At 26.1% G+C, this 15,053-nt stretch overlaps 1 protein-coding gene across 1 annotated transcript; it reads left to right on the forward strand.

Annotated features, from left to right (window-relative positions):
* Nucleotides 1-1,332: 1,332 nt before the first annotated feature.
* On the forward strand, nucleotides 1,333-7,468 carry LOC107446171 (uncharacterized). The gene is made up of 3 exons (XM_043045296.3): nucleotides 1,333-1,382; nucleotides 3,523-3,614; nucleotides 7,155-7,468. Coding segments are annotated over exons 1-3 (312 nt in total). The 5' UTR covers nucleotides 1,333-1,380; the 3' UTR covers nucleotides 7,373-7,468.
* Nucleotides 7,469-15,053: the final 7,585 nt, after the last annotated feature.

A 15,053-nucleotide genomic window follows, 5' to 3' on the forward strand; every position in this document is an offset into this window, starting at 1 on the left:
TTGAAAATAAAATAAAAATAAAGCAATGTAAAGCAATTTAATTGGTCATATTTATTCATGATAGTAATATATTCAAAAAGCTACTGCTCTTTTAATTGAGAAGTATATTTAAAAAAGTTTCAGTATTATTACTTATTTATTTATTTATTTGTTTATTTACTTTATTTTTTTATTATTTTTTTTCATAATTATACTCAAATTAGGGCATTTATTACATTTTAAATGTAAGATTCTATTGAGGGCTATTTAAAAAATTACCATGAAATAATGTTAACAAAGTAATTCTCAACATTTGGTCATCATAGCGATATATTAAAAAAAAATATATGGATTAAATTTCTTATTATCATTAATTTGACTTACAACAGTTTTTTAGTTAAACAGTTGAAAGCAATAATTTTATTTTGAATTATCTATTTATTTATTATACTTAAAATAATATATTTATTGCACATTTAATGTTAGTGAGAGTAAATTATATTAAATGCTATATTAAATGCTCGTGTTAGTGAGCTAGTGAGAATGCTAGTAGTAGTTACATGTTACAAAATTAACATTTAAAAGTGTAAATAATGAAATGTGCAATATTCGTTCAAGTTAGTAATATAGTCATAAAAATATTTACATTTCATGTCTAAATATCACTAACTTTAACTGAAATACTGGATCTTTTAAAAATAATTGGGAAACACGAGTTTTTATTTTGAATCATCGTTTATTTATTCATTCATTTATTTATTTATTCATTTATAATACTCAAATTAGGACATTTACTACAGTTTAAATGTGAGTATGATTCTACTGAGTGCTTCTTGAAAGATAAAATAAACACGTAATAATTTTAAAAATAAGTAATTTTCAATGCATAGTGATTATTAAATTCTAAATGACATTTATATTAACTAAAATATTGCGTTTTCATTTAAATAATTGAAAATATAATTTTGGCATGTTTTTATTTACAAGTTGACATTTTGAGTATAACATTTAAGGAATATATATTTCTTTCTTATTCGCAACAAAAAAAATAATATTTCTATTATAAAATTCTTAGGGAACTTTCAACGAAAATGAAACTTAGTTGACAATTTTCCCTGATTGAGGAAAAGCAAAATAAGACAAATTTTCAGACTAACCAATAGAATAAATTTAGGAACACTTTTTATCTCGAAATAAGAGATCCTGGTATTGTTCCGAATACAAGAGATTTTGGTTGCACTTTCACTACTTACGATATTCAAGCATTCTTATCAAATATTGTCAAAGATTATTTTTGAGCTCTATTACTATATAAATCAGAAGCTTTGGAAATAGTAATTATTCCGAAACAACTAGTTATATTATTGTTCATCAACTTGAGAATATTCGAAGCATTACATAATGTAAGTATTCATTATTTTATAATATAATTAAATAATTGATATATAAATGATTTTTACTCAATTCTTTCATCAAATTTGAACAGTATATAATTTAAATGGAGCTTAAATATTATTTTTTATTAAATTGATTTATACTTCATCATGTAGGTAATTATTATTAAATTATCTAAATTAATTCAACCATATAATTTTTTTTTCAATCCTTTTATTATGTAGTTAGAGCTTATAATTTCTTACTCCTGTTTCGAAAAATTATTATATTCATTTATGAAATATTTAGAAATAATGGATATTGTTTTTTGATAATGAGAAAATTCATAATAATCAATAATGGATTTTTTTTTTAAATAATTAAATAAAGTTATTTATTAACTAAACTATTTACTTAAATAAAGTTATTAAGAAAAATATTGGAGCCTAATCGAATTTTTGAGGTATAAGTAAACCAAAACTGTATGAAATTGTAATAAAAATTACGTCTTTTTAAGTGACAAAAAAAATAATGCATCAAAAATTTATGATTTTATTTTTCCATTTTGGCAAATAAATATTTAAGTTAACAAAATTCGCTATAGTTAATGTATTTTAATATTTTCGCAATAGTTAATAGTTAATAAATTTTATTTTTGAAAATGTTTTATCAATTTCTATTCGAAATAAATTTTAAACTAAGAAGAAAAATGCTTAAAAGTTTGATACAAATAAAGCAAAATTTCACCATTGTTGAACGATAAAAAATTAATGATATTATTTGCCTTTTCTAAAAGTGATAGTGTTTGTAACTGTTATTTGGAACTCATTTTTGTAATAGATTTATCAAAGTTTAATAGCAGTAACAATTAAACTATGAAGATTAAGAATTAAAAACAGAATACGTAAAATAAAAAATATTAGTGCTGTTGAATGATGAAGATTTGATGATACTGTTTTTAAGCCGTAAAAGTGAGACGGTTAAAAAATTTATTTTGAAAGTAAATTTTCAGCGTTTTATGTCAATAACAAAACTGTGTAAAAATTAATTAAAGATTTAATACACAGAAGACAAAATTTCAGTATTTTTTGAATGATAAATCATAGGTTAGTTTACTAGTAATTTAATTGAGACTGTTTGTATCTGTCTTATCTAAGTTCACAGATAATGACTTTGAGGAAAAATTTTAGACTCAAGTATTTTTTGAATGATAAAAATTTAATGATATCAATTGCTAAATTTGAAAATTAGTCTGCTTGAGACTACTTCTTTATAACAGTTTCTTTTATTTTCCTTTCAAATAAAAAATAAAATTTAAAGAAAAAACTAAACTTTAGCATTAAATAATAAAAAAAATTTATGTCATATGCAAAAGTTAAACGGAAGAATGTTAAAAAATTTGTTTTTGTAACTGTTTTATCAACGGCACAAACTATCTTTTAAGACAAATGATTAAACATTAAATACATATAACGCGCAATATAAATTTTGTAAAATAGAGAAATATACTTTTTTATTTACTAGCAATAAAAATTAGACTTTTTGAGACTTTCTTTGGTTAATAAATACTCTCAATGACAATTAAAGTATGAAGAAAAATAATTAACTTTTAATTTATTAAATTTAGGTGCAGAAAAATTTAATTTTTGTCTGAATATAAATATTTAATATTATAATTTGCTTACAATGAAAGAGAAACTGTAAGAGCTTTTTTTTTAACTCTATAATTAACTTTCAATGACAATAACAAATTGAACGCGATATTTTGAACAAAAATTTCCTTAAGAGACGAAACATTATATTTAAACTGTCGAAAGCCATGAAAATAACCTAAAATCTCCTACGTGCAATGATATCTATTTTAATAAACTGGAATCTGCTTATGTTTAAATGAAACGGGAAAAACAAATTGAAAAATATAAAATCCTCGTATATAAAAAAGTTTTATCTTGAAAACTACTAGCCTTTAATTTGAAGAAAATATTCTGAAAAGTGCATTTTGAAAACTGTACATGAAAAATGTTTTTTTTTCGCTTCGTTTTCTTTTAAATTTACATTCCTTGAGTAAATTATCATCATTTTATATCACGGTAAAAAAAAAAGTAAAAAAAACTTTTTATCCTCTTACTTTTTTTTCCAAGTATTATTGTATTTTGTTTGTTTATGTAGGAAGGTACTACTTGCTGTCGTTGGCGTCCTATGCTTGGCATCATTGACTGCTGCTGAGACATGTGGGTGGGGATCTTGCCCTGGATATGGCAGTGAGTAAAATTTAATATCTTGTAGAGAATCTAAATACTTTCAATATATTTTCAACACACATTCAGTATTCTCTCAAGTCGATTGCATTTTACTAGTTTTGTATAAAAATCTTTTGAAATTAAAGACTCATAATTATGTAGTAAAAATACTAGCAATTTCGGATAAATATTTTTATGTTTTCCTTAAAAAAATCTTTAACTCTTACATAGTATGTAAAATGCAAAAAAGGTTATTAACACAAATTACACCTTTAAGAATAACTACACGATTTTAAATAATTGCACTATCTATAAATGTGACTTAATTTTGTTTTGTTTTTAATTTAAATGCTGAAAGATTTTGTTGCATTTTTACAGTAAGTAAATATTTTTAATTAAATGGATCAAATACTTTCAACTCCCATTAACAAAAAAAAATCTTAAAAGCCCCTTAATTGCAAGAAAATAATGTAAAACACTATTTTAAAATATTCTTTTAATAGTTAAAATCTGGTTTTGAAAATAGCCTTCTCTCTTTTAGCAGTTTCAGAGCAAGAGAGAAAAAAACTCTCACCCCTGTTCATATTTAAATTTAAATAAATGCTTTGATTATTTTTAAAAAAAATGGCCACAATTCCGTATCAATTTACGGTATAAAGTAGTTGTACTTTGGGTGCATTATACGTAAATCTATTTTACCTTGAAATCCATATTTACCGTTCATTTTTATATTGTAATGTTTGCAGTAATATTTATTTAATTAGAGTAGTTCAGTGATTTTACGGTAATTATTGCTTTAAAATTTAGAGTATATCAGATTTTTCGTTCCGTAACATGTTACGTAAAAAGATAGATTTGAATGGAAAAAGTGCCAGCACCCTGAGTGCCGGTATTTTTTACCGTAATTTTTTAAAGTGTAGGTTTTTGATGCTTTAAAAATTTTTCTTAAGTTTTCAGGTTGGCTAAACTTTTATCTTTTTGTATCCAAAACTTCATATCATTCATCCAGCAAATCGAAATATTTTACGAATTATGCGTAGAAACAAGTTTGCAGAAGATCTGGAAGTAAAAGTTAAATTTCAAAAAGATTTTTTTTTAACTTTTTAAGTACAAAAGTTTCGTAAGTTTAGCGTATTTAATATTATAGTTTTGGATTTTATCTCTAAACATCCAACAATGTGCGTAGAAATTATAAATAAACGTTTTTTCAGGAAATTAGTTAAATTAGGTTAGATTAGGTTTAAATAAGGTTCGAGAAAATAGTTAAATTCATCTTACGGTATATTATTATTTTATTTCCATTATTTATTATTTATTAGGACGATTAGTGCGTTTGTATAATCATATTATTAAATAAACAATTCTTCTTAAACAAAACTTTGAAAATATTATGAAAAAATTCAGATTAAATTACAAGTTGTTTTTATTAAAATGTACTATTTTAATAAAGCATTATTTTTGTTTTTTACTTGAATCCAATGTTTTATAATAAGATTTTAAAACTATGGCAATTACAATGCTTTTTTTTAATCAAGAAAAAATATTTTATGATTTTTTTAAATCTGAAAAAAGAAATTTTGAAATTAAATAACTATATTATGCTTGTTTCAGAAAAACAATTTTCCTTCACAACTCTCTCTTAACTAATCTATCAGTTTGTAACTAAACATTTACTTACACCGAATATTTGTTGTTTAAAAATATTGCAGCAAATTAAAACACTGAATAACAAATAATTTATTTCAGGCTTTTAATGTGTACTTCAATTTCCAAGTTAATTTATTTAATCATTTGTGGACAAAATATCACAAAGCAATGAGCCTTTCATTTTTTGACTATTTCCATTTTCTCTCACGAAAAATTATTCTGATATGGAAATTGCTATTAGTTTTTTTATTTGAACGAAACAATAAAAAACAAATATATTTTATAGTTTCTATATGAAGAAAAAAATTCTAGAAAAATTAGCTCATTAAATGGTGAGGACATTTCTGGCAAAAAAAAAATCAATAATTTTCATAATTAAAACCAAAATATATTTAAATCATCTTCATTGTGATTTTTTCTTTCATTTGCTAACAGTTAACCGGAAAAATCTAGTTTTAAAAAATTGTTCTTATTACAGCATATTTAATAAAAAATACAAAAATACAAAACTGAAAAGTAAATTTAACCGACTAAATGGCTTTATGATATGGTCTAAGACATTATGATAAAACTATCAAATTTTAACACATTTAACAAGTTTTATCACTTATTATAACACCATATTTCATTGTTAATTTTTCCAAAAACATTACCAAAGCCTTTCAGTAAAAAATTACCAAGCATTTTAGTGCCTCCATAGAAGCAGGAACACGGTAATTCTCACCATTTCCTGGTAGTTTTATCTATGCTCTTTTTCTATGTGTGAAAGTGTTTATATGTTGGATAGGACTGCAAATCTGATACGAGATGCTTAGATTTAAAATGAAATTTGAGAAATAAAAAAGTTATTTCTTTTTTATGATATGAAAATTGCTTTTGATGAGAATATTCTTTTTTTTCTACTATCTCACTTATCACTTATGGCATAAATATTCTTCTCAATTCACTAAATACAAACTACTCACGTAATCAACAGTTTAGTGACATTTTCAAGATCCTGCAAGTTTCTGCTGTATGCAGAAAAATGTTAAATTTAATTTTTCAAAACAGGTTTTTTTTATCTATTAAAGAAAGTAAAAAAAATGGATTAAAACAACGGATTTTATAAATTTTGCTACAATATACCTAATATATCAAATTCCGAATTTTGAAGTTATTATACTGTTTAAAACAAAAATTTCTGCCTCTAGTGAAACTGGCAATTCTTTTTCATAGAAAGAGAAAAGCACTGTCGACTTTTGAAAAAAAATTGTTCTGATAATTATTTAGGCTATTTTGTTAAGAGATGATTCAAAATTTTGTAGAAATTACTAATTATTGCTAAAAGTGTCGTTTTTACCAAAGCTATAAAGATATTTGTATATTTTATATATATTTGAAATTCAAAAAATGCAGAAAGATTTAGTTAGTTTGTCTTTCAAGAGAAACTTATAAAAAATATTTTTCAATGTAAATTAAGGTACTCATATCTAGAGTACCTTAATTTACATTGACAATTTGCATTGATGGAGATAATGCTAAAAACATGTATCAAGAGTGGTTAATGTTGAACACTTTGTGTAAGATATTTTGCAAGTATAATATGAAATATGCTTATAGAATATTTCAAAACTCATTTTGATTTTGTTCCTAAGACGTTTAACTAATGTCATGATCTCGTAAATTATCATTAAAATACACCATAGCCATCACGAGAACTTCTCTAGATTGAAACTCTGAGGTTGTCTGCTGCCATGGAAACACAAGTTCGAAACTATTATCCCCACAACCAAATAATTTGTTTTCGTAACAACGGTAACAGCCAGTTCGAGTGTCTATTGTTTGTGGTAGTTCTCGTAATAGCCAAATACTACATCTAAAGAGGACTAAATGATCTTTTCTTGGATAATATTTAATTTTTTCTTCCTTTTTCAGGATGTTGTTACGGTGACAGTCAGGTCTACAAGTGCGCTCCGTTCGACAATGCTGTGTGCTGTCCTGGAGGAGACTACAGTTGTCCTCCAGGAAAATCTTGCGTCAAAGTCCTTTGGTTTTACATTTGCGTAAATGCTATGGCAGTCACCAGCGACGGAAGTTTCGATTTTCAAAAGGGCCTCTCGGAAGCACTCATGAATGCTAAGAGTTATGCTTAAGAAATACAAAACATGTTACTGAAATGTGTTAAAAATATATAAGATTTTTATAAATGTCTAAAAAACGAGAAAGAATAAAATATTTGTTTTCATCAATGTGCATGAATTCATATGAATTTACTTCTTTTTTTAAAAAAAAAATCACTTTTAAATGCAATATAAATTTGTAATATATATCATAAAATATTATATTTTACATTGCAGATATAATGCGAAATGTGAATTTAAATATATTATAGATTTATTACTAAATAGAATGAATGATTAACAATTTTCCATCGCTACTTTCCATTTGTATCAAATTTATTTAAAAATACAAATAATTATTTATGTAACTTTTAGCTGATTATACAAATAATTCTTTACGTAATTATTTATGTAATTTAGGTAATTTTAGCTAAAAAATAAATTAGAATTATAACTATAACTATAATTTAGCAGCATTATTTAAAAATAAAATTTAGCAACATTTTTTTTGTCACATTTTTTTTGTTTCAAATTCAGATGTTTTTTAATTTTATTTAATTACTTACTTTATTTTTATTTTTATTTTTCAAGTCGTGAAAAAGCAAACGATGATAAATTAACTATGTATAAGTAAAAGAAATTTTTAATTGTTATATTATAATGTTTTTTGACGATAAATAGTAATAATTTGTAATAACTTTGATTTTCTTAAAAGTTTTAATTTCTTTTAGAGAAAAATAACATCATTAATTATTTCGTGTCCGATTGCTCCCCCCTTTTCAAAAATCATTCACAGAATCGTTGTAAGACTGATGCAGGTGAGGCATTTACGCGCGGCCTCGCATTCCTATTTTCTGTCCCACAGTGTTAAAAGAATAATTAAAAAATTCAAATTTTTTTATATTATTTTAAATTTTTAAAATTTTGTATTCGATTTGAACACGGATCAGGAGATATTCTTGACATTTTTAAGGATTCTGCACAAAATAAACTCTAACTATGACAAAACTATACACTCAGAAAACAAGATCTGTTTTAACATGATCATTTAACCCACACTTAATGTAAGACTTTTCACTTTAATGAAGTGTGATTTTTAGAGACAATTAAATAATTTGAACCTAATTATATTAAGACATTTGACTTTAAAACCTATTTGTTTTTCAAACAATATATTCTTTCAATAATTATTTCGATTCAAACTTTTTATTGTTAATTATATATATACAGATTTGATAACAACGCTAATAGTAATATAGCGTATATAATACATTTTTGAACACCGCTCACATTTATAAAACTTATTGCTAATTTATAGCGATATAATGTATTTAATTACGAATTAACAATTCTTATTTTAAAATTATTATTTACTACTGCTTCAGTACTTGAAATTCAAAAATGCTGTGGTACTTTACGCAAGGGTACTTTCACTAGCTAGTTAGATATCATATTAACCAACTTGAAAAATAGGATTTCTAAATTTTCGAGCTTTAAATTAAATTTTATTGTCTTAAGTGTTTTAAAAGGATGGCACTTTAATTGAAATTCTTATGATATGTTATCTTAGAACTTCCTTTCGAGTATAATAAAGTAAGCATTGATTTTAAAATATTATTATCTGAAGACGTTTTCTTATTTAGTGATATGTAAATATCACATAATTTTTCAAAGATTCACTCTTTCATAAAATTTTGATAAAAGATGAAAAAATATATATAAATATAAAAATTAATAGAAATATTTATGTAAAATTAAGTAAAGAAAAATAAATAATTAAAAATATATTTCTATTGAGTGTTCAATAAATAAATATATTTTTAAAATCGTTGTCAAAAACGAAGATGAAAGTCCATACTTATTACGATGGGACTGAATTCATCGAAACCAGTTTGATTGCATGACGAAAATGGGAGGTTATTTCATTAACTACCCTTCAACTCTTTTTTGTATTTTTCGGCCATCAAACAGGTTTTGAAGGTTTCAGTCTTGTTTCATCAGTATTGTTCTATAGATTTTTATTGCTCTTATATACTGATTGCTTTTATATATATACTCATTTAAATTTTACTTTGAGTCACACTGAGGAAAAAAAGTATTTTCAAAACTATCAGAATATGGTTGCCTTTACCGTGTTTCCGGCTTACCAAAAAAACAAAGTAATATTTACAATAGCACTTTTGTAATGACTATTTTAGTTAAATTAATGAAAAAATTTGATTTTTATTACCTTAATGTTTGCTAGTAAATATGGTAAAATTAGGTAATTTTAAACATAAGCTGGTAATTTTAACAGTGTTAGCATAGTTGAAGATGGCGCAAAAGTGTTTATTTTGATAAACTCGATTTGATTTAGCAAACCCTTGTTAACTTTTCTCTCGTAGGTTATTTGTTTTGATTTTTTCCCATTGCAAGTTAGCATCCACCAGCGTTTGAAATTATAAAAAAATATGCATTTTTTATATGCATAAATGCCTGGACAAGGCTGACCTAAATCATTAGCTTAAGTATTACTAATTAAATACGACATCAAGGTAAATAAAATTACTCCATCAGGGCTGTTCCAACATAATAAAATGAAAGAATAGAGGTAGAGGGTTCAAATCCCACAGTAACCCTGGATGAATTCTTTTATTTATTTTTATGGACATATTCGCAGGCTTATGTGATCAATACAAAGCTCGGCTAATATGCCTTTGACAAGTCCATGTACAGGTAGCACTAGATAGAAAAAAACAGCACACATACATAGCCTAAGACATGGTGGAATTTTAACCAGCTACCTCCACGTTGCAATAGGTGCATCCATTAATGTTTTACTCTAATTTGATTAATATTTTCGTAAATCTGAGTAAAACTTGTATTGAGCATACAGGTCTGTATATACATGAGTAGCAACTGATAGCAAAATAAATGTTTAGAATAATGATTTATTTTTAATTATTTTTACCAGTCTCATCTTTCCACAATATGCTATTTAAAACAGAGGTAGCCGGTCCAAATCTAAGGCTACGAATACGACTTCAGCCACACACACACGCCACAGCCCGTTTAACTAGGTGTACACATTCATGTATCCACAGATCGTAATTTTGACGTGAACCAGTAAACAATCAATCGCCAATTAAGTACCCCCAGAAGTCTTGATCTGTCATGGGAATTTAGAGGCTTTTGTGACCCCGACAGATTTAGCGTGCATCAGTCACCATTTAATACACGGGCATTCTTCAGCTGGCTAGACTCGAACTACCATTCTCCCGAACACGAGTCCAATGCCTTACGAACCAAGCTATCCCAACCCCAGAAAAATCTTTACTATACAAGTAAGGTGAGCCGCGATGGCTCAGGAGATAGAGCGTTCGCCTTCCAATGAGGTGGCCCGGGATAGAATCCCAGCAAAGGCTGGTACGGCTTGGATAGCCTGGCTAAAAGGGCACTGGACCCATGTCCAAGAGGTCATAGGTTTGATCCCTGCTGGCCGAAGACTCTCCAAGTAGTAAATGGTGACTGATTCACGTTAAATTTGTCGTGTCACAAAGTCCTCCATGTTCCCATAATAAATCATACCTCTAAGGGTACTGATCAAGAAGTTTCCTTGTCTTCTGGATTAGGATCAAATTTGCAAGGCTTTATAGTTGAACATATAAATAGTCGTAAACCCAAAAATTGGACCGGTTATAGAAAATATAAAATATACAATCAGGTGATTCTGCCATATTTTTCCTGCATATTATCTATGCTGTTTTCTTTTACTTCATTCTGTTATGTAATTCTACGAATAGGTATTAAGAGCGTTGTGGATCAATTCAATTATGAGAATTTCCATAATTTTTTATTATTTTTTTTTTGTGTAATATTTATGTTTTTTTTTACTTCATTCAGGGATCTAATTCTAAAAATTTATATTAAGAGCTATCGTTGTGGGACACCCTGTAAATTAAATTATGTAATTTTTTTCGAATTCAGAATACAATAATAGGATAAAATTCTTTATCAATATTTTTTCTCCAAAGTATCGGTATAAGAAAATGGTGCAAACAATAGTTCAAGGTATCCGTCTGGATAAAAATCAACAGTTTCGACAAAAATTCAATTTTCCTTTTATTTTCATAGTTTTTGTTGTCTATATGTAAATTCTAGTTCACTAGATTTTCGAAACCCTTTAAGTGTTTGTACTCTGATTTTTAGAAAAAAAAGTTATTTCTGCTTTTTCGTATTATGACACACGAAACCAAAATCTGAAACAAACTCCCGAAAAAGAAAGTAAAATTTTTTGTTGTTGTTGTAATGTTTTGGGTATTTAGCCTCTTTTCTTTTATTTGAATAAACTATATATTTTAAGACCAATAAAATTCATTTCCAGAAATTAGTTTTCGATTAATGATTTTCATGTTGTCAAATTTTTTTTTACATTTCAGCATTTTCTTGCATTTTCAATGCATTTTCTAAAGAAAGTTGATTTTGAGTAAGTTTCTGTACGCTAACACACAATAAAAATACGTTTATCATAGAATTTTTTGAAATTTTGTTTTTCAGATTTTGTATAAAGTTAGCAATGTTTTGCACTAAAAGCTATGTCCAAGTGGGAATTTGTTATTGTTATTAAGCTTAAAGTAAAAATATGGAATTCTTCCTAAATTCAATATTAAACAATTTATTTAGTTCTATTTCATTGTTGTGGTTGTTTTAACATTTTATAGTTTCAGTTCAGAACACAGGTAATCTCATTATTGATCTAAGAGAAAAATTATTTTGAAATTTATACAATACTATTAGTTTCATAATGCTAGAAATATTGCAGAAGAAGGCCTTCATTTAATTTTAACATTTATTAATAACATTTTATTTAATTTTACCATATTTAAGCAAAACAGTCAAATAACCATAAATAAGATAGTATTCAAACTTTTAACTGTAAAAAAAACTGTTAATTAACGGTTTCAACTAATACGGTTAAACAACATTATTTTGTTTTACTTCAACAATTAGTCCCAGCTAATGAAGCCACTTAATATCCTGCAGTCAGTTTTGTACACATTATAGCCGACAGGGCTATTCTGTCAATCTCATCACTGAAAAAAACTGGAAGGGGGTGTCGAATTCCAGCATTGACATCACAATATCTCCTATCTTCAACGCACCATGAGTTTCCCGCGTCCTGCACTCCTAATTTGTGACTCTGGATTATTAGAATACGATACTCTCATTTACGCAAAAGTGGAAGCACCATCAAACTGCTTTACGCAGAAAGTCTAGTGTTTCTCCTCACTTATTACAGGTGAAAATACAGACGAACTAATTAAACCACATTCGACGGTTCCTTTGATAAAACACAACTCAACCACTACCTAACTTCGAAGCCCATTACCTAACTAAAAGCCATGCTAGAATGTCTAGTTAAATTCTTTTTATGGTTTTGAATCCATGCTAGTTATAAGCGGTTTAAGGACCATAAAAATATAAAATTTTCTTTACAGTAAACTTTGCGGTTAATTGGATCTACTGACTTTTGCTGGTTATTTTACCGTAATTTTAGAATTAAAATTCTAACATTTTAGAGCTGTTAGTGTGACATGAAAGGTTGTGCTTAAATCTGTTCTAATTTTGATGAAATTTTATAATTTTTTTAAACTTTGCTTCAAATTAATAATTTTTGGATCTTTATTTGCCAAACATGAAACTAAATTTACAATTAAGTTCCAAAAAAGAAAAAATTGTGTCCAACCCATTTTTATACCTTAATTTAAATACCTCTTCCATTCACGGAGAATACCGCCCTGGGAGAAAAACAAGTTCATTGATACTGCACTGAATATAAGTATTGTTAAAGAAAAATGAAAAACATTTTTGCAGTGTATAAACTCAAGATAGAAAATTGAATTTTTTTTTCTAATTATCACTCTATTTAACTGTAAAGCAATTTCTAAAACATGTCATGTATTAATATGAATCTTATATTATTCTTTTTACATAACATTAACTTTTCATGATGAAATAAATTTAATCTAATCATATAAGAGAGAACAGTGTTTCAAGAAAGCCTTACCCCTTTTATGATTTGTATTTTTCCCACAAGATTTTGGATGAAAAATTATTTTCTCTTTTTTTTACTATGCTTTTAATAAAGGGGAAAACTGTGCATTTTGATTCATAATTATTTTATTTATTTTTTTATTTTATTATTTTTTATTTATTATACTCAAATTTGGATATTTATTGTATTTTAAATGTGAGTGAGTGTCTATTGAGGGCTATTTGAAATTTAAAATAAACATAAAACAACGTAAACAATGTAATTCGCAATATTTATTCGTGATAACGATACATTCAAAAAGCTACTGAGCGTTTAAGAAAGGAGTGTATATTAAAAAAGGCATTGTATTATATTCATTATTTTTTTATTTATTTATTCATTCATTTCTTTTTAATTTTATTTTTTTATTCATTTATTTCTATTTTATTTTATTTATTCATTTATTTATTATACTCAAATTATTAATTTTGAAATATTTGGAATGTGAGTGAGATTCTATTGAAAACTATTTGAACGATAAAAATATACATGCAATAATGAGCACAATGTAAGTCGCAACATTTGTTCATGGTAGCGATATATTCAAAAATATTTATAATTAATTTCTTATAGTCATTTTCTTATAGTCTTTCTTACATTTTCTTATAGTCTTATAGTTATATTAATTTTACCTAAAACATTTTTTCCTTTCAAATAATTACGAACAATGATTTTATTTTGAATTATATATTTACTTATTTATAATACTCAATTCAGGACATTTATTGCACATTAGTGAAATTCTGTAACTGAGATTCTATTGAGCAGTTTGTTAGTACATTCATTCTCAATTTACAATAAAATAAGACGCAGTAGTATATCTAATTAACAGTAAATTTAAAGGGTAACGAATATTTTTTACCTCTGTTGTTTTGAAATCGTTAACAGCTAGTATGGTTAAAAGACCGTGATTACAAAACTATACGGTTTCTTAACCATATAAAACTACCACAGTTTCAAAACCGTAAAAACAAGAAATTTAAATGGACATTGGAAATATGCTGTGTTTGAGTTGTGTTTTATCAAATTAAATAGGGGAATGTGGTTTAATTAGTTTATTTGCTTTTTTCATCTATTTTAAGAGATGAGAAGTACTAGACTTTTTTGTGTTGAACAACTTCATGGTGCAGCTATCTATGCTTGAAACTAATAGTCAGGGGTCATAAATTAGGGTTTGTGGAACACTGGAAATTCTAAATGTGTTGAAGGAAATGGGTTCAATATTGTAGTGTCAATGCTGGTACTCGAACCTTCGTTTTGTTGGTCAAAAGAGTAACAAATTCGCCCTCCCGTCTATAATATATACCCAGCTGCAAGAAACGAAGTGGTTCCATCAGATGGGCCTAGTTGGTGCGATAAAATTCAGATTATTTGACCGCATTAGGTGAAAGCAATTAATAAACTGTTTTATTCACAGTTAACAATTTGAATACCATCCTATTTAGGGTTATTTCACTGTTTTGTTTGAATATAGTAAAAAAACAAGTAAATAAATTGTTATTTAACAATTTTTTCGAGAAATTTCTGAAATTGTACTTAAAAATAAAACAATGTAAAGCAATGTAATTCGTCATATTTATACATGATAGTGATGTATTCAAAAAGCTACTGCTCTTTTAATTAAGCAGAATATTAAAAAAA

This window comes from Parasteatoda tepidariorum, chromosome 8 (assembly GCF_982258835.1).
Source record: "Parasteatoda tepidariorum strain Cologne lab strain chromosome 8, Ptep-v5.0, whole genome shotgun sequence".
NCBI lineage: Eukaryota > Metazoa > Arthropoda > Arachnida > Araneae > Theridiidae > Parasteatoda > Parasteatoda tepidariorum.